General features: G+C 57.8%; 6 protein-coding genes across 6 annotated transcripts; 2 read left to right on the top strand and 4 right to left on the bottom strand.

Annotated features, from left to right (window-relative positions):
* Positions 1 to 18: 18 nt before the first annotated feature.
* BJ171DRAFT_499931 (uncharacterized protein) lies at positions 19 to 2,466 on the bottom strand. The gene is made up of 5 exons (XM_053110527.1): positions 1,616 to 2,466; positions 1,352 to 1,457; positions 1,120 to 1,260; positions 811 to 1,001; positions 19 to 674 (listed from the first exon to the last, which is right to left on the bottom strand). Exons 1-5 carry the CDS (start codon positions 2,054 to 2,056, stop codon positions 432 to 434), a joined length of 1,122 nt encoding a protein of 373 aa, XP_052967946.1. The 5' UTR covers positions 2,057 to 2,466; the 3' UTR covers positions 19 to 431.
* Positions 2,467 to 5,387, bottom strand: BJ171DRAFT_567170 (uncharacterized protein). The gene is made up of 5 exons (XM_053113452.1): positions 5,214 to 5,387; positions 4,794 to 5,030; positions 4,319 to 4,669; positions 3,861 to 4,120; positions 2,467 to 3,647 (listed from the first exon to the last, which is right to left on the bottom strand). The coding sequence occupies exons 1-5, from the start codon at positions 5,265 to 5,267 to the stop codon at positions 2,885 to 2,887; spliced, it is 1,665 nt and encodes a 554-aa protein (XP_052967945.1). The 5' UTR covers positions 5,268 to 5,387; the 3' UTR covers positions 2,467 to 2,884.
* Positions 5,388 to 11,759: 6,372 nt separating this feature from the next.
* BJ171DRAFT_422677 (SET domain-containing protein) lies at positions 11,760 to 12,833 on the top strand (the record flags this gene model as incomplete). The annotated part of the gene is made up of 4 exons (XM_053107560.1): positions 11,760 to 12,020; positions 12,199 to 12,333; positions 12,514 to 12,663; positions 12,810 to 12,833. 4 exons carry the CDS (start codon positions 11,760 to 11,762, stop codon positions 12,831 to 12,833), a joined length of 570 nt encoding a protein of 189 aa, XP_052967944.1.
* Positions 12,834 to 13,008: 175 nt separating this feature from the next.
* Positions 13,009 to 15,775, bottom strand: BJ171DRAFT_499924 (uncharacterized protein; the record flags this gene model as incomplete). Its single annotated transcript, XM_053110526.1, has 4 exons — positions 13,009 to 13,377; positions 13,572 to 14,587; positions 14,889 to 15,335; positions 15,653 to 15,775. 4 exons carry the CDS (start codon positions 15,773 to 15,775, stop codon positions 13,209 to 13,211), a joined length of 1,755 nt encoding a protein of 584 aa, XP_052967943.1. The 3' UTR covers positions 13,009 to 13,208.
* Positions 15,776 to 16,112: 337 nt separating this feature from the next.
* On the top strand, positions 16,113 to 19,402 carry BJ171DRAFT_567167 (uncharacterized protein). The gene is made up of 7 exons (XM_053113451.1): positions 16,113 to 17,004; positions 17,335 to 17,423; positions 17,554 to 17,645; positions 17,804 to 17,914; positions 18,006 to 18,138; positions 18,391 to 18,458; positions 18,580 to 19,402. Exons 1-7 carry the CDS (start codon positions 16,257 to 16,259, stop codon positions 19,166 to 19,168), a joined length of 1,830 nt encoding a protein of 609 aa, XP_052967942.1. The 5' UTR covers positions 16,113 to 16,256; the 3' UTR covers positions 19,169 to 19,402.
* Positions 19,403 to 22,433, bottom strand: BJ171DRAFT_598054 (uncharacterized protein). The gene is made up of 5 exons (XM_053114803.1): positions 22,177 to 22,433; positions 21,662 to 21,814; positions 21,075 to 21,484; positions 20,682 to 20,886; positions 19,403 to 20,546 (listed from the first exon to the last, which is right to left on the bottom strand). Exons 1-5 carry the CDS (start codon positions 22,352 to 22,354, stop codon positions 19,618 to 19,620), a joined length of 1,875 nt encoding a protein of 624 aa, XP_052967941.1. The 5' UTR covers positions 22,355 to 22,433; the 3' UTR covers positions 19,403 to 19,617.
* Between the last annotated feature and the right edge of the window lie 166 nt (positions 22,434 to 22,599).

Genomic DNA, 22,599 nt, shown 5'->3' with positions numbered 1-22,599 from the left:
CCTCCCCTCACACTCCCGACCGTTGCTTTGCTTCGTTGAGGTACTGCCGTCCAGCTTGTCCCCTGTGCCGAACCACCTCTGTGGCGAGAATGGCAAAATGCACTACCCACACACGCCACAGTGCTCCCAGGAATTACAATGACACAGCGTCTGATCAGCCAGCGGTGCTCAAGGTGTGGTAATACATTATCCATCAGCAACCATCTGAACTGAACCGCACGCCAGAATCACGCCCAGGAACTGGGGGTCTCAGCGACGACAGACCAAATAGACTCACTGATAAGCGCCTCTCCGTGCCAACTATAATTATTATCGAGGCGGAGAGTGTCCCGGAGAGAGAGGCTCTTGCATAATCTGTACAGGTATCGTCGCTGGCTGCTAGATCCAAAAGCACCGACGAGAGCAGAGGCGGACATAGTGCCACACAGGATCTAGTTCTCGCCGAGAAAGACAAAGCCATCGCCAAGCTTCACAACTGTAAATTTGGATTGCAACGAGGCGGTGTCGAACCGGAGAATCATAGGCAGCGTGAACTCTCGCCGCGTCTGGAGGAGCAGAATGGCTATCCGTTTCAAGATGCTGCGGGCCATGTGCTCGTTGACATCTTTGGACGTGAGTAGAAGCGAGACTCGACTTGCGAGCTTGAATAGGCTGTCCCGATGGTATCCTTTCAGCTGAATGGAGAGTTCCAGGTGTGAGTGAAGGGGGGACTCGATGTCCATACGAATAGTCAAAGCAAGACTGAAGGTCTGACTGAGCACAGCGCAATCGAGAGTAGCTGTAGCCGTGGAGTATGAAGTGGGCACGTACATTTGCGAGCTCAGCTTGATAGCTCTCCAGGTCAAGTAGCGACGTTATATAGTCGACCATAGCATGGGACGGCATGCCTCGGTGCTCATTATCATCGACGCAGAGGTACCGTAGCCACTCGTTCTCTGGGCTGGAGCTGTCCCATGCAAGCCATTTTGACAGTTTGTGCAATCGAGATTCTGTGCTGACATCTGCGCAAGCCGATAGAGAGATGGGGGCCATGTTCAGCGATCCCGCACCAATGCCCTGGGCCAACACAGCTCTGAGCGACCAGCACGGCGGTATGGGTGATGAGGAAGGGGCCTTTACCATCGAGTCGGAAACCTAGCTCAGCCATCCTGCTCTCGAGCTCCATGTATTGAGTACTGATATCCGATGGACCAGTGGGCATCTCTGATATCCCTAGACCCAGCAGAGCGGGGTTATCGTGAGGCATTGGTCTGTCGTTAGCTGGCAGGGCAGTTGGAATCACATCGTATGTTTGTAATGACGAACCCCACGAGTTGAAAGAGCGAAGATAGGACGGTGACTGAGTGCTTACCTGGTGCATCGAAAGTAACTACCAGTCGTCCGTGTTGCGCTTCGGCTTGGACTCGAATAAAGTAGCGGCTCACGTCCAAGACATAGGAGATGCACTCCTTCGTCCTCTGGTTCGGAGGAAAGCGTGTGAGTGTCATCAAGAAGGCAAATGTGGCCATCACCACAGACGAGACACAATAGGTGATGGAGGGCTCTTGCATGGCCAGAGGGGGGCTTATCTTGCGGTTGATGACCCAATGCTGGCCAACAGAATCGCATCACCTACACAAATCTGTTCGATATATTCACCGGCAACGATTTGCGCGTGATTGGATCGACACTTTCTCAGGAAGGAGTGGAAGCCGTACCCTGGAATCGCCTGGGCGACCAGGGCCTCGATGGTGGCGGCGAGATCGGATTTGAGGCCGCTTGTTAAGGAAACCTCCGAGGCCCGCCCGTTGGAGGGAGGCACTGAGGACCGCTTTGTCTTGCTGGATAGTGGCTTGGCGGGGGTAGCTGACGATGCCGGGGCGACAGCGTCCTTTGGCTTCCGCCAGAAGAAGCCAGATGCCCTCAGCCAGCTCCTGTTCAAGGGCGATGGTTTCTTGGCCTTATTTGCGGCCATGGGACAGGGTGCCCTTTCATCCTCAGAGACTGTTGAAGGAGCGTCCTTCTCCGTGGCAGGGGCAGCACATGGATGAAGCGATACAGCAGAGACCGAGGACATTCTTGCAGCAGTGGTGGAGGAGATTGCAGAGTCGAGGTGATAGATGCAGCAGAGCTATGATATGGGACAAGTTCTGGAGCGGCTGACCAGCGCAGATGCCCAGACACTTCCCCCCCCCTCGGCCGACCCGGCCGCTTTGGCAACCGATGGCGATTGCCAAAAGCCCTCACGGCGGGTTTTCCGCGAGGGATCACAACCAGCGTCGCCCGGATGCTCCGCGGATAGTGGTGTCGAGGCGAGTGCTGGGCCCCGTGTCCGGGGCATGCGGTCGGCATGCGCTGGAGGCCTTCGCTGGGTGGTGGCCGGGAGAGCCGCGGCCCGGCACTCGATACGATCTGTGGGCCCGTCTTGGTTGCTGGGATGTGGGCACAACTCTCGGACGGCCAGGACGATGGTCTGTTGCTGGTCAGGACGATGCACGAGCGGCTCTGTGGCCCCAGACACAAATGTCCTCAACCAACCACCAGTCCAGACCCCCTCCTCTGGGTCCTGAATGCACATCCATCGCTGCGCTGCGATGCTACAATCCCGGCTGCTGTCGTTCAGCGGGCAATTGCGGCGTCAATCCGGCGCAACATGATCGCTGTGTGCACGGCGATTGTGGAGACCAGAGACAGACTCGATGTCGTCACTCGGAGGCTCCCGAGGCGATCCGTTTCATTGCAAATGGTCTGTTGGACGGAGGCCATCAACGACAATGCCGCCCGGTGGAAACGAGAGATGTCCCGTTCAAAATGCATCGTCCCTGCGTCTATCACCACTGCGCCGCTGCTGCCACTACGACCACCGTCAGCACCAGCCCGTGCCGATTCGGAGCTTGGGATTGTTTCAAGCCTCCATCCCCTGCGCGGGGGTTTCTGGAGCCTTCTGCCCATCCTCCTCCGGCATGTAGTCCGTCGTCCGGAGAGTTCCATGGAGTGTGACGTTCGCGCGGCTCAGCGACTTGGGGAGCTCGATAGTCTTGGATACAAACTTGATCTTCTCGACATCGACAAAGTCCTCGGCCCACTTTCGGAGCAGGAACAGCTTCCGGAACTCAAACTCGTTGACAAGGCAGACTCCAGCCGCAGTCAGGCAAACCTCCAGCAGCGCCGTGAGCGAGTACTGCTTGAAGGGCATCTTGAACAGGAAGATCAGCGCCAGGTGGGCCAGCATCACCACGACCAGCAGCGGGAGCAAGAGGTACGAGAGCAGTCCCGATTGCACCCCGGCCGAAAATATGGCCGCTGTGAACCCAGCAAGGGCACGATGGAACGCCAGCGGGTCGGTGACTTTCAGCGAGCCCAGGGACAGATATGCGGCCAACCAGCCCACGATGTTGCCGATCGAGGCAATCAAGATCACCTTCTGGCAGGCCGCTGGCGATCCTCGGATACGCTTGGAAATCAGCGCCAGGGTCGGGATCAACAGCATCACAGGGAAATACGCCATCTTGATGCCAAAGATGAGCCGCAAGGTGGATGTGCTAACGACCCCGGCCTGGGCGAGTCCGTAGGGATCGTTGCCCTCGAACAGGAACGTTAGACAGGCACCGCCTACGTTCATCATGAGCGTCAGCACATGGAGGTGGATCGAATATGCTCGATAGTCCCTTGAATCATGAGGTCGTTGCAGCGGACATGACATGGGAGCGACACAAGCAGCGTTGCGGGCATCACAAAGTTTGATCGACAAAGGCGTGTGTCAGGATAGGATAGAGGCACTCGGAATGAGCATTGCGACATCCACATCAGACCGGACAATAGCCACGTTGTAATAGCGCAGTAACCAGAGAGCGGCTGCTCGACATTGGCCGGTGACTCACCCGAGGTAGGCCTGCTCCAGCTCATTGTCGACAAAGCGGATGTAGATCCATTGGCGCCAGAAGCGTTTGAGCTTCTCGAGCCGGGTCATTGTCACGACCTTGATGTGCTTCTCGATCGGAAAAATATACTTGCCGGTTTCAAAATTGATCTCGGAGAAGTAGAATGCCAGCTCGCTGTTGATACTGCGGTTTGCGCGCGGAAGCTCCTGGTGCTGCTGGATTCGGCGGGCAACCAAAAAGGCTTCGCGCAGGACCAGATCCTGGGGGAGAAGGAGATATAGCGCATCAAAGCCGAGTCGGCGTGCATTCGCTTGGGTAAATGGCACGTCTCGAAGGCAATGGGTTGGTGGGTGATGGCCAAGAACCACGAATACAGCAGTGGTTGATCGAGCCCTACGACTCACTCCAGGGCGTCGATACTGCTTCGGTGTGTCGGCCCATCAACAATCGCTGCGTACCTGTGCATAGGCGGCCACAAGCCCAGTCAAGACTACTTTGATGACCAGGAGCAGTGCCCGAAAGCCACCCATTCCCAAGAAGAACTGCGGATAAAGGACTCCCCAAACAATGCCAGAGCTGATGATGAAGATCACAACGGCCGAATAGTGCTCGGCGGCGCTTCTAATCTGGAAGCCAGCAGTCAGGCCATAGAGCAAGGCGGTCTGGACGGCTGTGATTGTGAGTCCCTGGAACTGAGGTGTGTGGCCGTCGACATTCAGAGTAACGGTTGCGAGAACCCCAAGGAGGATCGCGGTGTCAAAGTAAAAGTGGTATTTTTTGGCCCGCGGAAGGGTTTTTGTGACGACAAGCTGCAAGAGGACAGGCACGAGTCCTGGGATATCTGCGTGCCGAGAAATCGGTCGGAAATCGGATCAGCCATATGTCGCCAAGGCCACAACAACATTGAGCCGCCAAAGCCGAGGATCCACCCACCATAAGCGCGACAGCCCATCCAAAGAACCAAGGCAGCTCTGTGCTCACGGTGGAAACAGCGGCCAGGATCAAGTAGTCCTGTCGTGTAACCAAATGTAGCAACTTGCCTCCAAAGTTGACAGTCGGGGTAGTACCCCAGTTCAAGAACACGGCGACCAAGTAGATGAAGCAGAAAGCAACATTGATGTCGTATCGGCGCGAGGCAACGCTTGTAAACTTGCTCCACTCGAGCTCGAGCTGAGGAGAGAACGATGTGTCAGTTCCGCTCGGGTTGCGAGAGTGAGCATTGCTGGACGACAATCGCTGTGCTAACGCAAGACGGGCACCGCCGAATCCTGATGACGGATAGCATCGTGGCGGGTCAAGCGCCAGATGGTGGTGGGAGTCCCCGATTGCTCGCGACGCTGATCTGTGACTTACTTGCCGTTTCTCGAATCGCAGCGGGAAGCGCTTGAGGATCGCTGCCTTTGGCATCTTGGACTACAGCAAGTATTCGCTTGGGATTGGGCAAGATGCGAAGGGGGGGGGGCCGTGCTGCTGACCTTGACAGGATGGCAAGCGAGGATGCATGGTCAATGCCGGTTGGGCCAGAGTACTTGGCTTTATAGCTGGACCCGTTCGCATCTGGGGTCTGGACCTCTGCTGTCCATCGCTCGCATAAAATGAGCTCGACGTCACTGTCTTTGGACCCACGATGGGCCACCGACACATATGCCACCGGTGATCGAATCGAATGATGTAGCTGGTTCAGCCCCAGTCGCCCTCTCCAGCCACAAATCTTGCTGTTGTTGTCATGCCGCGCAGTCCACGAATATCATCCTGATCACTGAATATCGCCGGCAGCAGATTCAGTTTAGCTGTGTGGATTGCTCGCGGACCTGATTGAGGGAGCTGGCATCCACTCGTCGAGAGCGATCTCGGCCATCAGTCACGGTTTGGCCCTCTCCAGCACATATGTCTGGATTGGTGCGTGGGCAGATGTCTCAATAGGGCAGGGCCGAGCGATCGCCGGCCGATCTGGTCATTTGAATGCCGATCTGGTCATCTGGATGTCGATCTGGTCGCATGGGGAGATCGGCTGTCGATCCCCACTGAAGTGCCGTGGCAGTCTGGATTCGCAGCAACAAGTGCTCAGTGCCAACCATCTCCACGAGCCGCAAGACCAACGGTGCTCTGTCCCTGCCGATAGCGCTGCAGCATCCATGAGTGCTGCTCGAGCGAAGGGGGCATCCGCCATGCGTCTGCCGGGGCTGTGTTCTGTCTGGCGCAACATCCGCACAAGAAAGGCAAATCAGAGACCAATGTTCTTGGCCCCCCATCGAGACCGTCTCCAGTGCCCGAAAGGAGCTCGCCAGGAGAGGGCATCCTCCGTGAACTGCAGCGCAAAGGCCGACTCCGAGCCCTCTCCTCCATCCGCCGCCATCGAGCTCTGCGGCTCTGCGTCTTGTGATAGCGCTGCCGCATCAGGATTTGCTCTGCCTCGCAGCCCGGCAAGCGTCAGCATCCGCATCCAGGTTAGCTTGACTGATAGTCGCAGGCCTGAGCGAGCCCCCTGGATCACTGGATCTTTGGCGGTGCTCTGCCATCTGCGGATCCGGTCTGTTGCCGCTTGTCGGCCACATCACCGCCTGCTTCGGTTCTGCAAAGGCGCTGACGCTTCTTGGATCTGGTCTCAACCAGCCGCTGCCCGATCGGCTCCTCGGCCAAGACGTACCATGCACAACTCAAGACCCATCAACCCTCCGGTGCCCGGATCGCACCAGCCATACTACGATGCGGCTTCCTCCGAATCTTGGCGATTCCCTGAACGGCCCGTCTCAGCCGAGATAGGAGGACATGACGTAGCCCCGCCTCCGCCGACTCCCAAATACTTTCGAGTCAACTCGCTTCCATCCCAGCTCGGCAGCGGTTCGGCCCTCGCTCCTGCTCTGCCCAAGCCAAGCTCCATCAAAACAGCGGACGAGCCACAAACCGAATCGGTCTCTGGCCTTACCTATCCAGGCGTTTATGCGGAGGCTCGGGCGCCTCCGCCGCCTGACAGCCATCCGAGTCGCAAAAGCTACAAGATCCTCTACGACCCGGCGCTGGATCCGGATCGGCAGAAAGGCTCTCGCGATCCAAGCTACCGATACTCTGGCGAGATTGTCCGTCGTCGATATTGCTTTTTTCCTGCTTTTCTCTGCAGTTGGCTTCTTACCGTGCATGGCACGCAGGTCGCTGGTCCACAAGTGCGATGGCCAGCCTCATAGGACAGCGTCCGTCCTGGTGCTGCAGTGCCATTGCCTTGGCGTGCACTTGACTTGGTCCTTGGCTTGTGCTTGGCTCCAACTCGAACTCGAGATCGGCCGGCGCTCTCTGCACCGATATGGATTGCCAATTAGGCTCAGTTGCGCCATTTCTCGGACAGGTTTTGCAATGCGATCGCCGGGTCTGTGATGCGATCGCCGGATCTGCCGCAAGTCTGACCCTTCCCGCTGCACCATCGCTCTCGCAGAGTACCCCTCCCAAGGACCCAAGGACCGCCAATGCAGCGTATCGACTCTCTGGTCGTGGCAAAAAGAGAGTCGTGGGATCGTTCGAGATCTTGAACATGGAGGTAAGGCTACGCAGCCCCATCGAGGCCGCCTGGATCGCGAAAGACCGAGGCTCTCATAAACATGATGCCTGTGGGAATCGCATCGGACACCGACGTTCTCTCTAACGATGCGAATCCCGTGCTCTCGGGCTGGGTGCATTTCCAGTTCGATGAGCAAAGCGTCATCAAAGCCATGCCGACCTCGGTTTTCATGTCCGATCTACCGACATCTGCAAACGAGACTCAACTCCGGGAGCTGTTTGCAACATGCGGACCGATCGAGCGAATCAAGCTGCCAATGAAATCCACCCGTCCGCAGGTCAACTATGGCTTTGGCTCGGTCTACTTTGGAAGCAGCAGCGCGCCGCACGAGTCGGCCAGCTCGGCACGCAAGGCGGTGTTGGACATGCATGGATATATTCTCGAAGGCAACGTCATCCGCGTTGAATACGATTACGACGGTAGAGTGTTATGAGAGTGTGCAACAAAATGAACTGGTGAAAGAGCAGTCCGGGTCATCGAAGAGGGCGGCGGCGGAGAGGATGTCGGCCTGTATCGGCTCTCGAGCGATAGGGGCTGCCTTAGTTTGGTCCACGATGGCTCGATGACGATCATTGACGACCTGTATTGCTGCCGATCCGTTGTTGGGGTTTCTCGCTGGCCATGGATATGCACCTCGCCATAATCAACATGGCCGTGGACAAAGACAAGAAACTCAAGGAGGCGTCCAAGTCACTCCCTCGCACGCCAGATCTGTCGCTCCCACCAAAACCGCAGCTGAGCGTTGCGCCTGGACATTCACCACTTTACGGACGGCCTCCTGTCAGCCATGCGCCGCCCTTCGATACCAAACGACCAGTACCAGGGTCAGGGTCCCCGTACTTTGGTGGTAGTTCTACGCCTATGAGCTATCCGCCACGGCCTGATTCATTTGCGAGCCATCTTCCTCGGCGACCTGCACCGTTTCCCGATTCCCTGGGCCCCGGCGCACCTCCCCCGCCGCTGGCTCCACCCCCAAGAACACCACCCCCGCCGTTCCTTGAATCCGCCTTCTCACATGGACCCAAGCCCAAGCCGAGCAATCTCGGGAGCGTGCCTCCTCGTCTACCTTATTCAAGCGACTCGCCTTCCGCCCAACCGGACACCGGCATTCCCAAGAACCAGATCCGGATCGAGAAATCCTGGAGCGACGGCCCCATCCCTCCGGACGCCTACAGCACACCCAAAGCTGGTCCGTTGCTGACTGACATGCCACTCGGCCGTGATCGCTATTCTTCTCGAGACCGACCTTTGCTGGACTTTACCGTCAAGGCAGCTGAGCCTCGGGGATGGGACAGCTATACCCCGGAGCGAGATGCTGCAGCCAGGCGGTCCCTCGGCGGCGATAGCTATGTTCCTGCCAAGGAGCATGCTGCTGGCCGGCCGGCCGGTCGGGGAAGCGTGGCCTCGCCTTACTCTCCCTACCTCGACAAGTCACGCGAGGCTTACGTCCCGGGAATCGGCGCCTATGACAAAGACACGACATGGGCAAGAGACGCCGCCGATCGTGACTGGGGCCGTGGGCCGTCATTCCGTGACCGCCAAAGATCCGTGGACCACTCGCATGATCGCCATAGCAGCTACGATGCCGAGTATCGTGACTTTCGTCGAGAAACCCAGCCTCCCTATCGTGGACGAGATCGAGGTCGCGACTGGGACCGGAGCCGAGATCTGGATCGAGACCACCACCGCGACCGAGATCGGGACTGGGATAAAGACTGGGACGCCCGCGGATCCCGACTGGAGCGCGATGGCCGAGAGCCGCCTCCTCCGGGCGATAGCCAAGTTGGTTCTGCGCCTCAGCGCTGGTCCCCGCCCACGCCAGATGCCATCCACCATCCGTCCGAGCCCGAAGTGTCTGATACCCTTGGGTCGGGAAAGCTCTCGGCTGATGAAGCGCTGATCATCCAGAAGACTGTCGGTCTGCTTACCAAGGAGCTCGGCCAAAAGTTCAAGCAGGACCTCACCAACCGCGTGTTGGCGCCGGTGATATCCGAATTCTTGAGTGAGTGGGAGGCTTCGCAGCTGGCCAAGTCGACGCTGGAGATGAAGCGAGCCGACTCGGGTACAAGGCTGGACGGCGTCTTGGAGCCCAAAATTCGCGGCGGTGCCGTCGACACCGATGGCCTGGCGGTCAAGAGCGACGAAGCGCAGCACGATACCACTTTATCGTCCTCGACAATGTCCTACATGACATCGTCGACAATATTTGATATTGTGAAGGGCGAGATCTCACCAACGAAGCGTATGCTCTCTCTGCCCTCTTTCAAGAAGAACCTGACTCTGATGCGGGAGCGAGGGCTTGATGCTCAAAAAGACTCGGCGGCCTATAAGTCTGGGCCCCACCAAGGCGCGCTTGACACTGCCGGTGAATCGCCCGAGTCGTCCGAAAAGACCGCCAGAGCCAAGATGACCGGCCCAAAGGACAAGAACAAGTCGCCCAAAGATATCAAGAACCTGATTCGCTCGAAGAAGGCCCAGCGTATCCGAGCCGAGCTGATTTACTCCTCGAGCGACAGCGAAGACGAGCGTGGCCGATCTAAGCGCTCGCCGTCCGATAGCCGCAGCAGAAGCAGAAGTCGACTTCGGCGTCGGAGCATTTCGAGTCGCAGTAGCTCCCGCTCTGGACGCAGCTTGAGCTCAAATCGACAGAAGAGACACGGTCACCATCGAAGCCGCAGCTCTAGTCGCGGTCATCGTCGCCGCCACAGCCACAGTCGCTCCCTCAGTCGTACTCGTGGCCGCAGTCGGAGTCAAAGCACAGGCCGAAGTAGCAGTCAAAGCCGTGGCCGTGGTCGTGGTCGGAGCTCGAATCGAAGCTCAAGCAGGCAGAGTTCGGGATCGAGTCGGGATCGCCATCGCAGATACCGTCGCTCTCGGAGTCGCAGCGACAGCTATAGTCGCGATCGTCGCCGGCAGAGTTCTGGGCGAAGGCGATACGATAGCGAAAGCCCACGACAAAATCGCTCAAAGTCACCATCGTCCCATCAGCGTCAACACAGTTCGGCGGCTGTAAGAAGCCGTCGTAGCTCGAGCGCGAGCCGCACTCCGAGCCAAAGCAGGAGCATAAGCAGAAACCGAAACCGAAACCGAAGCAAAAGTCGAAGTCGAAGCAAAGGCAGGAGTAGCAGCAGGAGCCGACACCCAAGCCGTGGCCGTGATAGCCGTGCCCGCAGCACCGATGACTCACACAACTCGAGCCCTGAACACAGCTGGTCTCGCAGCAAAAGCAGGGATCGGCGCGACACTTCCACAAACGTACATCGGATGTCGGTATCGCCCGAGAAGGCAGCTGTCCAAGACGATCATAGCGCGCCCGTCTCGACGACAGATAAGCCCACTGACGCGGCCAAGACCGAGGTGCAGAGAGACCTCCTCAGACACGGCGAGGTGGATGAGGCTCTGAGCCAGACAGACACCATGACCGCGGATGGGCTGCAGTCGCCCATGTCACCCAGGGCGCGCGGGTCTAAGCGACAGCGAGACTCTGAGAGCAAGTCATCGTCCAAGAAGAAGGCTCGGCGTCGCGAGCGGCCACCGCCTGTTGAGAAACCTGCGTCAGCAGCGCGGGCTCCCGTGTCCTTGACCTCGACATCCATTCGTGTTCCCGTACAACTCGATAGCGATACCGAGGATTTGATGCAGGAGTTGACCAAGCCGCTTGTGTGGAAGACTCAGTACGAAAGCCACCAGGAAATCGATAGCTCAGGCGCCGCCGTGGAGGGGTTCCACGGTGCCGAGGAAGAGGACGAAGAACAGGAGCAAGACTACAGCACAGTCATTCTGGCTGATCTGGCCGAGACCGAGGAAGAGCAAATGTTCCTGAAACTCGCAATCGATAAGGAGGTGCAGAAGCAGCGCATCAGGTCCAAAGAACGGATCAAGGCAAAGGCGCGGGCCTTGGGCAGTGAAGGTGGGTGCGAGCACATGCCGTTATTTGCAGCACACATACTGGTGTCGGGCAAAATGCTTCGAGCGTCAATGGTACCGGCGACACGGTTGCCTCCAATATGCTCGCTCCTTGCGTCTTCACGCCTCGAGCTATTCTTCACCCTGTTTCTGATCCGAATCCACGCCTCATGCATCTGCACATCGCCATCCATACGGCTCGGCCCTCCATGGGAACGACTCTGTTGCATCGCTCCCGCCATACTTGATGTGCCTAAGGCATAGAATCCGACTCGGATGATGAACTCTGGCACAACACAACTGATAGCGCTAGGACCGAGGGATACTACAAGATCTCGGAGGAGCTCAAGACGCGATATCTGCGCTCACGGAACCCGACCCAGCCCGAAAACAAGCTGCCGTTCGGAAGTAGCGCGGCCCTCATTGGCGCCAGCCTGGCGGCAATGCCGCTGACCAAGATCAGCAGCCGCGCCAACCGTATGCACCATCGGCAATTGGCAATTGGTCTGGAGAGCCAAAAGCGAAGCTTGCCCACTGCTGTGGGCGATGTGAGCGATGCCCTCAAGTTCAACCAGCTCAAGGGGCGCAAGAAGCACCTCAAGTTTGCCATGAGTCCCATCCACGACTGGGGTCTCTTTGCCATGGAGCGCATCGAGGCCAACGAGATGGTGATTGAGTATATTGGCGAGATCGTGCGACAAAAGGTGCGTGAAGTTCTGCCGAGCGGCGGACTGTGTGTGCGACCGGTTCGGTCGAGATCGATGGCAGGGGTGATGTGTGTTGCAGTGATGCGGGTGCATGGAACAGCCATCGCTGGTTCGTACTCGCTGCCACAGGCTCTAGCCCGTTGCCCTAACCGTGTTCGTACTTTGGTGCTCTCAGATTGCCGATATCCGCGAGCAGCAGTATGAAAAAAGTGGCATCGGCAGCAGCTATCTGTTCCGCATCGACGACGACACCATCATCGACGCAACTAAGAAGGGCAATCTGGCACGGTTTATCAATCATTGCTGCGATGTAAGTCGCATAGACTCTTCCGATGTCGCTGGGCGCTCGTGGCACTGGTCTGACTGGAGAGAGGAGGGAGGGAGGAGCCAGCGTCCGAGGATTGCACGGTCAGTCCACCAGCTCGTCGTCGCTCATTCCGTCCATTGTGTTGTCACAACCGACAATCCGAACGGGGTTTGGTCTGGAAAGCCCAACTGCAACGCCAAGATCATCACAGTCGACGGACAAAAGAAGATTGTCATCTACGCGGGACGCACGATCCTGGAGGGCGAGGAAATCACGTACGACTACAAGTTCCCGATCGAGGATGAGAAAATTCCATGCCGCTGCGGGGCTGAGGTAGGCGCTGTTCTGTGCTTCCACACTCTCTCACCCATGCCCTATTGTTGGTGATGTTTTGTCATGCGAATGGTGCAGCTGAGAGGTGAGCTGCTGACTTGGGTGCTTCTGATTGATTGTGCCAACACGGCTTTTTGTTCTGCCAGGCTTGCCGTGGGTATCTCAACTAGCACGCTCCGCAATACAAAAAATCGAAGGGCGGCTCCGGAACAAGGAGAAAGCGCTGCCCATTGTACTTGCATCCGCGGCTGCTCCCTGTGGAATACATGCCACACTGTATCCTGTGTAGCCCGCTCAAGGCGGAAAACAGCATGGACTGATGACGGTGATGGTAGTGCGGAAGATCCGTCGGTTTCTCATAGGAAGTGTATTTCAGATGTTGGGTCAACGCCCAGGAGAAAAGAAAGATAGCAGCTGACGGAGCCGGGTGTCGACGATATGGCCCAGAGACGGCCAACGAGCCGAGAAAGAGAGAAGCGGGAGGCAGAATGTGGTTCGCTCCCAAGGACACACTGTCCTATTTCGTTCCGATCAGGCTGTAGAGTCTAACCCTTTGACTTGGAAGACTGTGTCTTGACGGGGGCGAACGAGGCCGTGATGGCCAGGGCCGCGCGAGTGTAGGCTGCCATGCGATGAACGCCTTCGGTGCCATACCAGAACAGAATCCAGTAATCGCCGGGAAGGCGCAGATTGCCCTCGGATCTCTCAAAGTACCTGACGATATAGAAGGCTGACGATGAGCGATGGGGCAGGGCGCTGTTCAATAATGCGCGGGCGACGAGGAGAGGGCAAAATCAAGCCGCCGCGACGGGTCAACTCGAACAACTAAGCACAAGCATGAAGCTGCAGGCGAGCAGGGGTCCAGGTTGAAAGTGATGTCCAGCCGAGCGCTCTTTCGCTCTACCCACCACTTGTTCACCGGGTTGGCGGCCCGACTGCGCCAGGACAGGTTCTTGTAGTTGCGCTTCAAACGTTTCCACAGAATATCGGCTACACCGATACCCTGGCTCGTGGGGGCGACTGCGAACTTGTCCAGGTAGTGAATAGGGTCCTTGCGGGGCTGGTCAGGCTCTTGGCTAAGCGAGTCGGCGGCCAACGGGTCGTACTCGCGGGTCACAATTGAGGCACCGTCGTAGTCGCCGGCCACGATGACGGAATCAAGGTGGTTGCGCATACGCTCCCAGAACTCGTCCTCGATCAGCTTTCGTCCAAAGGAGGCCTCGAGCAATTTGGTAAGCTTGGGGATGTCGACAGTGGAGAGGTCGTAGTGCTCGCTGATGCTCAGACCAGATCGGAGAACGGTCGGATGGTAGATTTCTTCGAGAGTAACCTTGCCATGGGAATGTCGGTTCTGGCGGACGACGAGGGAGGCGGCAGGATGGGCATAGCCCTGGATGAAGAACGAGTGCGGACTGGTGCTCGTAGACGAAGCGGGCTTGTCGGTGATAAGATTGGATATCAGGACGGCGCTGGAGGCAGCCGACGTGATCACGGCCGAGGCCGAAGATGGAAGGGCGGCGAGAACCTTGCGGACGATTCGCAGCTCCTCGAGCTGCTGGCGAAGATCCAGATGGCGCAGATTGTCGGAGCGTTCCTTGGTGAAGGCTGGGCGGGCGGTCTGCTTCTTGAGCCTGGCAATGTATTCGGATTGCAGGTCTTCAAACTCTTCCTGGATGTTGATGAATCCGAGGGTGCCGTGATGCTCGTTGCGCAAGCCGCCGCGCTCGTTTACGACGATCAGCTTGACAGGAGCGCCAAGTGTGGGTCGGTTGGATAGATCGTTGGCCAGCGAAATAAGGATCTGGTGGGGAGGGACTTGAGCCTGGTTGGCATCGTCGGCCCCTCCGTCGGCTGATCCCGAGAAGGCAGCAATGACGGGTATATGTCCGAGGCGGAAAGCCGTTTCGATTGGCTGGAGCCGAGACTGGTGGGAAACGGAAGCAAAGGCGTCACTGGGTCGGAACGACAGAAGCTGGTGTATGTGGCAATCAACGACACTCGTCCTGATGGTGGAGGAAACCGGGGCCGCTTGCACAGGAGGCACCTGACAGCTATTGTGGGACTCGATGGTGACTGCTGTGATCTCGGGGATCGGCAGCGATCGCCAGCAGTCCTTGGCACAGATGGGCGATGCGGCCAAGGAGGTCGTCCGACTGAGGCAAGACCGACAAGCATACACGTCACAACAGAGGGACAGCGAGGCGAACCAGGCCGCAACGGCGTACCTCAACAGAGAAGCTTGGGTTTGCGACGCCGTTGTAAGCCGCTAGAGCACGGCCGCCGCCAGCTTCGATGGCATCGACGACACGGAAGGTGTCCGAAAGCTTCTCCTGCAGTTTGGATTTCTTCAGCCGCAGCCTGGCCGCAGCCTCGTGGTTGCCAGCCCACCAGTCGTCGACAACGACGATGGGCTTGAGGTCGAGGCGGTGCAGGTGGTTCAAGGTGGTGGCAAAGGTGGCCAGATGTGTGTCCGAAAGCTTGGAGTCGAGCAGGACGAGGCCGATGTGGTCGTGGATGGCCGAAGTAGCACCCGGGCCGGAAGGACGACGACGGTACTGTGGGATGGTTTTTTTGGAGTCCTTGGAGGTCGGGGGATCAAAGAAGCGATCGATGAAGTGGATGGCCTCGCGTTTGGACGGCATGGCGTTCAAGACGCTCAGGACAAGGTTGTTCTGGGGGAGTGCGGTTGATGGTCGCGACCAAGCCGATCGGGACGAGTGCGGGGTGGGATGCGAAGCGCAAGTCGGGAAGTGAGTGGTGGACACGAGCCCTGGATGTGACGGCAACACCACAAGGCCGACGGTGGCAATAACGATACCGACGGAGAGCGAAATGGGAGTGGTTGGAGTTTTGCATATGACAAGTAGCAACGGGTGTGCGGACATGGGAAAGACCACTGCAGCAGCAGCAGCAGCAGCGCGACGAAGTGGGTCGCATGAGGGACGACGATCGATAAAAGCCAGATGCCAGCTCGCAGAAGATGCCTCACCGATGTGCTTTGGAGTTCTGCCGGGACATTGTGAGGAGAGTGGGGCTTTGAGCGGTGGAGAAGCCGACGGGGCTGGAGAGGGAAGGCAGAGGGAAGGTGTGGACGAAGGGAAGCGCCGATCATTGACCCTGGGCAGAGCAAGATGGGCAGAGACGATCGCGGCGGAGGAGCAGGGAGACGGGGAGGGAGGGGTAGCCTGCGATCGAGCTGGAGGGCGATGAGCCAAGACGATAGATGCGAAGGAAGGAGGGAAGGAGGGGAGACGGAGGTGGATCGCAGGAAGTCGCGGCGCCCATGGGCAATGAAGTCGCCGCGTCACGTGGGGTGAACGAGCCAGCCTCCAATCCGGCTCGAGCCGGATCCAGCCAGCAGTCTCTGCGGCGCCGCTGATTGGCCGGCGGGGCTGGCGATTTTTTTTTTTTTGGACGCAGCGATCCGACACCGGCCAAGTTCGGCTTCCCGTCGATCTCTCCGCCTACCAGAGTCCCTGTTGTCCATCTCCCTGACCACCGGCACCCCCGGATCCCAAGTGCATCTCTCTCCTGCGCCTGGCTTCCTGCCTGTCTGCTCCATCGCCACCGCCACCACCGCCGTCGCCGTCGCCATGTCTCAGCCCCAGTCCGCTCCCGCGACCAAGACCCAGGATTCCAGGGCCGATTCGAGCAACCAGTGGCGATCGGTGCCCTCGAGCCGCCACAAGTCCTCGCATGCCGACTCTCAGGGCTCGGCTCCTGCCTCTCTTCCTCCCTTCAAAACCGTCGTGCGTGGTCGGGCCCAGCGTGGTCGCCCTGGCAAGAAGGACTACTCCAGGCCCCACGATTCGGCCCAACATCCGTCTACCCATGCCGCAGATGCTGCTCCCAAACCTGGTGCCATCGGCAGCTTTGGCAAGTCACAGTCGGCTTCCTTTGCATCGGTCTTGAGACACAATGTCGCCACCCGGCCTGCCCATTCGGCCCCGCGACAGGATAGATCCGAGGCCGTTCCCATCACCGAGCCCAAGGCCGATCCCCAGTCTGCCCTGCTCTCCACCTCCATCAAGAGCGACCACTCGGACTCGGACGGAAACGATTCGGATGGTGCCGCCTCGGAGGCCGGCGAGGTTGCTCCCGCTGCCCCTCCCACCTTCTGGAACCCAATTGTCTTCCACTGCCCGATGCCCAACTGCCCTCCCAACACCCTGCCCGTCACCGACCCCAACGTTGCCCTCGAGCATCTGAAGCAGGACCACCAAATCGTCTTCAAGGACTACCACCATGTCATGCCCTATCTTGAAAAGTACGTCAACTACTGGGCCAGTCGGCTCAACGAGACCTCGCTCGATCAAGTTGCTGCCCTGACCCTCGAGACAAGTAAGCATCCAAAGCCGGCTCATCGAGGCGTGCACTGTTTGGACACAACACCATGGATTGCTGCGATTCAATGTGATACAGCCATATACCCCGGGATGAGGGCAGCCAATCTGCACAGTGTGCAGATCCTGAGTCCCTAAGATCGTCAGCAGCGCATGTGTTGTTGGGAGGCAGCACCCAGTGTTGTGCGAGACCCGCTTCTGTTGTCATCCTGAGACAGTGGCTATCACCACATGCATCCCATCGAGTCGCTACGGCACGCCGCGTTCCCGATGTTGACTCGACTTTACTGACTCATCACCTGCCGATCTTGGCTGGCGCCGATTGCAGACCAAAGTGGCGATCCCATCTATTCGTTTGGCGAAGAATCGAATCAGGAAGACAAGGAGCTGCGTGATCGCTTGCAGCGAGAAAAGCTGGTAGGTTTCGGGACTCGTCTTCTAGTTCGGCTTCTCTGGTGTGACGCCCGAGCGATCATGTTTGGCTGATATGCACGGCCGGCTCTATCCCATCGCCATCACACGCTCATTCGATGTATCGATTGCTTAGAATGAGATGCTTGCCATCCAAGAGCGCGAGCGCCACCACGATTCGGCGCTCCCCCGAAAGTGTCTCTTCTGCAAGCTCGTCTGCGACAACCGGTAAGAGTCCTGACGATTGGCTGCGAGCCGGCGTCCCTGCATCGTACTGGAGCGTCGGCAAGGATTCTTTTGGTGGCCCTACTGTCCCCGAGGATACAGCCGCCACCACGTTGCGATTTGGCACAGCTTTTCACCATGCTCTTGCCCTCCTGCTGCAGATCTGCGCTGTTCAAGCACATGTTCAACGAACATGGTTTCAACATTGGTCTCCCCGACAACCTGGTTGAGGTCAACGAGTTTCTGGACACCTTGCAGACCAAGCTTAGTGGGTTAGTATCGTAACCGCAGCGGCTAGGCCACATGCCATTGTATCGATCCTAATTCGAGCCCGACTCTTCGTTGGCGTTGCTGGGTGTGCAGACTCCAGTGCCTCTACTGCGAAAAGATCTTCAAGACTAGCGCTGTTCTGCGCAAGCATATGCGAAAGAAGAAGCATTTCAAAATCAACCCCCGCAACCACTCCTATGACCGGTTCTACATCATCAATTACCTCGTACGTATCCGTGAGGTCGCTGATCGATTGGCTGTCGAACTGTAATCTCTGGCCGTATTGCTTCGCTTGGTCATGTCACGCCGATTCAGTCATGTCACGCCGATTTGGCCATGTGTCCAACAAACTCTTTGAGGACCTGGCTCTCGCCGTGCCGCTGGATCATCGTGTTGGATAAGTGGATGGTGCTCCGTGTCATACCACTTTGTTTCGTATCTCGGTGAGCTCATCCAAATCGCCCCCCCCATCATGCAGGAGCCGGGCAAGAACTGGGAGTCCTTCGAGAACGACAAGTACGATAGCGATGAGGAGCGCAGAGAAAAGTAAGTCCAGCCCAAGCTCTGTGTCCATACGACCTGTCGCCCGTTGCCTGTCGCTCGTTGTTTGTCGCTCGTTGCTGGTCCGCGTATCATAAACTCCATCTGACAGACAACTGTTCGCCAGTGATGAGTGGGAGGACTGGGACGAACCCGTTGAAATGGAGGCCACGATGTGTTTCTTTGATGAAACCATGTTCCCGACTCCCGAAGAATGCAGCGAGCACCTCAAGAGCCACCACGACTTTGACCTCAAGCGCATCTCGCTGGATCGTAGCCTCGACTTTTACGGTCTGATCCGGCTCATCAACTACATCCGCCGCGCAACATCGCTGTCCAAGTGTTTCTCGTGCGACCTCGAGCTCTCATCCATGGCCGAGCTTGTGGAGCACTTCCAGAGCTCTGGGCATGCCTCGGAGCAGGCCATCCCAGCCAGCGACGGGGTTTTCTGGAGCGACCCACAGTTCCTGTTCCCGACGTATGAGAATGACCCTCTGCTCTCGTACGTCGGGGGCGAGGTCATGGATGAGGACGACGACGAGTGCGTCCCCGGTGGCAAAGAGGTTGGCGGTGTGCTCGCCGAGGACGATATCCGTCAATTGGCGCTCAAGAAGCACCTGATCTCTCCAGACGATGCCCAGGACGATGCCATGGATGAGTCTGCGGCTGGCGAAGACGCCCCCGAGGACGATGCCGATGTCGAAGTTGCCCTCTGATCAAGCTCGCCATCCGATCGCCCTTACCCTCATGTCCGCTCGACTCGCTCAATCAAGCACAGTCTGGGGTTTGCGTCGTGTGTCAATTCTCCGGCCGCGGCAGTCACAAGTGACTCCATTCAACCCGTGTGCAACCCCCTCAACTCCATGGCCACTTCCCCCCCCCTGACAACCCCATTTCGTGACTTTCAGCACAGTGTGCTCGCAGTAAATACAGTCTGTACATGTTCGCCACGTCCATGGATGCGAAAGGTGTGGTTTCAGGAACCCACAAAATCCACCGTCCACACGATCACATTGGTCCTAACGCTTCACATTGACCATCAAACTCATCTGTTGTGGGGCGTCGGCGACCAGCCATCCAATCAATCAATCAGTCTGTTGATCAGTCTATCAATCAGTCGATCGATCAGTCAATCAAAGTGATTGCTTCTCCGCAGCATCGACTGTTACTGCTCACGACTGGCAGCGATGACGTCATCGCTAACTTCAAAGCCAACCTGAACCTGCTGCTGCTCCAGCATCGACTGCCGCAAGAACTTGATCTCTACTGACAGCAAGTTGGGCTCCAGCAGCAGGCCCAGGGACGGAACAGCGACAACGTAGCTGCAATCACCGTCGTCCTGGCGTAAAGCGATGACGGGAATGGTGGACAGCGACTTTTGCGGGACCTTCAGGACCACGTTGGCGAGCGTATTTTTGACAAAGGTCATCTCCGGCGTAGGGACTCCGAGCTTGAAGCGAGTTTGGATCTGCACGACATCGGCGGCAGTGAGGCCGCGAATGACGTACCGCAGCTTCTCGGTGTCCAGGCCGAGCTTGGCGGGATCGAGAGAGGTCACCAGCGAATGGCTGCTGGGTGGCTTTGGTGCCCCGAGCCGGACATGGAACCGGTTGTCCCACAGGACCAAGTTCTGCTGAGTGATATCGACCGGGATGAACTGCTGCCTCATGCCTGACTCGGACGACTTGACCGCCATGGGAGCGCGGCTGAAGAACCAGATGTTCTTGGCCAGTCTCCGGACAGGCGGCGAAATGATGCTGTGGCCGACCGAGATGGTCGGTCGCTTGCCGCCGCTATTTTCGGCAACCTTGCGTTGCTCCTGCACCTGGAATTCACCCCAGGGATTGCGACTAAGCTTCATCTTGACGGGCTTCGTGGCGGCTTCGATCAGTTGCCGCCATGCGCTGACGATTGCGGCAGTGGATGTTGTGGAAAGCGACGGAGTTGTCCACCGCGCGAGGTAAGAGATCACCCGCTGGGCAACCAGGCCGTTTGAGAGCCAATGCCGCTTCTGCCCCGGTGCCATCGAAAGATTGAGATAGGCTGTTCCCGTGGGCGGGTCTGTCATAGTGTACTTTGTTATGTATGGCAGGACTGAGAAAGAGCCGAAGGTATGTCAGCCGTACCGACAGGTGTCGTGAGAACGACGATTCTGGGAAACGGTGCACCCAACTGCCCTCAATCTTGCATCGACAGACCAACGCTGCCACTGCTGCTGGCCGAGCCTACCTTTTGCTTCGATCCGTATCCGGTGATGGCTCATGCGCTCGGTAAACAGAGCGAGGGAGTACTTATTGAGACTGTCCAGCTCGGTGCCAGGGACCAGGTCTTGTTGGCTCGTACCCAATGCCAGATCCCACTTCTCATCAGATGCAAGCGTCGGCTTCGGCACCCACTCGATGCCCAAAGACTCTGCCGAGGCTCGCAAGCGGTCCTGTTTTCCGCGCAGAAAGAAAGGAGGCGTGCAACTGATTAGAACGGTATCGCTGGTCGTCAATGGCGACATGGCTTCAACTCAATCACTCCGGCGCTACATTACAACTGGGTTGGGCGCTTCCAAGCCATATCACTCAGCACTCATGTACAGCTCCAACAAACTCGATCGAGCCCACACCAACAAACCTCAGAAAAGACCAACAGTGGGCGCCCGACATCGACATGGCTGCCATACCAGCCAAAGAGTCCGGCTGTGGGGAAGTAAATGCGACGGCCCGAGAGCCCATCGATGCCGCTCTGCCGAATCAGCCGTCTCATCGTCTCGGCAGTGTGCTCCTCCAGTGGGGTCGTCATGATCAGCGTCGGAAAGTTCTGAACAACCGCTTCGCGGGCCAACTGCTCCAGCAGGCGTTCATTGTCAAGCCGTTCGGGTGGGCGGGTTTCAGCAGCGTTGCTGTTGTTGTTGCTGTTGTTGCTGTTGTTGCTATTGTTGTTGCTGTTGTTGCTGGTGCTGCCTGACAAGATTAGGGCCCTTTGCGACGTGACTACGAGCTGGCTTGAAAAGTCAGGATCGACGACAAAGATGTTTTGGATGCCTGTGGCGGAAGGCTTTGTCAATAACGAAGGCTCCATACCACACACCGCCATGAATCGCCTCGCTGTTTCGCTGGCCTCAAACCCTCCAGTAGCCGTAATCGCCCCAACAGATTTCTCTAGTCATGGATGGGGCACTAAATGAGCTGGGGCCGAGAAACCAGAGACTATAGCCGTACCGATCTGCTTCAACTGGCGGGTGATGGCAGCCGCTCTCCCGGCGTCCTCAGGAAAGTGATCGATCGTGATCGTCGCGATGTTGTCAGCTCCAACAAGTTCCTTGAGGTAATGGCATAGTAGAAACGAACTGGAGGTTCCGTTGACGGGTACGGCTAAGGTTGAATCACATTCGAGTCCGAGCGCGGGGGTCGTAGCAGTGGGCCAGAGTCCGAATTGACCACATCGAGGGATTTGATCGAAAGTGGGTCCGTGTCAAGATCGGGTCATTGGCCATGAAGGACAGACGCATGTTGCCAAGATATCGGACGTTGCAGAGCATTTCCACAAGCTGATGATTAGCGTAAGGCCTCATCCATGTCCAGCCGGTCTCTCTCGCACTGGACTTGCTCTGCAGCGTTCATCCTGCGACGGCTGCTGCCTGTGCATTCTTCTCCAAACGCATCTTGCACGAGGAAGCCAAATCGATATCTATCTTTGAATCCAGCCCACTGCTGAACAGTGCGCACGGACATACCGTATCGCTTGGACCTTGCCTTGGCCATGATCGGCCTCATCGCCGCCGCAAACTCGGCTTTGGAGATGGGCTGGTTGTTTCTTAAGAACGCAAGCTTGGCTGCGTATTGCGGCGGAACGTCGGTGGCCCCGGCGGCATATCTGCGCTTCTGGAAGAGGACGAGACGACGGACGCTCATGATGTGTAATCTCACTCGCTGGCTTGCTCGCTCGCAAGGACCTACGGACAGACTCTGACGTGGATGGGTGATGAGCCCGAGTCGATTCCGAAAGCAGGTTCCCGATCGACGATCACGAAACCAGGGCGATCAGGCTGGATCACCGGACTGCTGCGCATGGGCATACCATTCGTTGGGACTGGGTGTGCTGGAAAGACTGTGTTCAGGGGGAAATGGTACACCTGCCCACAACCCATTTGTCGGCG

The sequence above is a fragment of the Polychytrium aggregatum genome (genome assembly GCF_025602895.1).
Source record: "Polychytrium aggregatum strain JEL109 chromosome Unknown BJ171scaffold_13, whole genome shotgun sequence".
Taxonomy (NCBI): Eukaryota; Fungi; Chytridiomycota; class Chytridiomycetes; order Polychytriales; genus Polychytrium; species Polychytrium aggregatum.
Note: the sequence above shows the minus strand (reverse complement) of the source record. Positions and strands in the feature narration are given on the sequence as shown.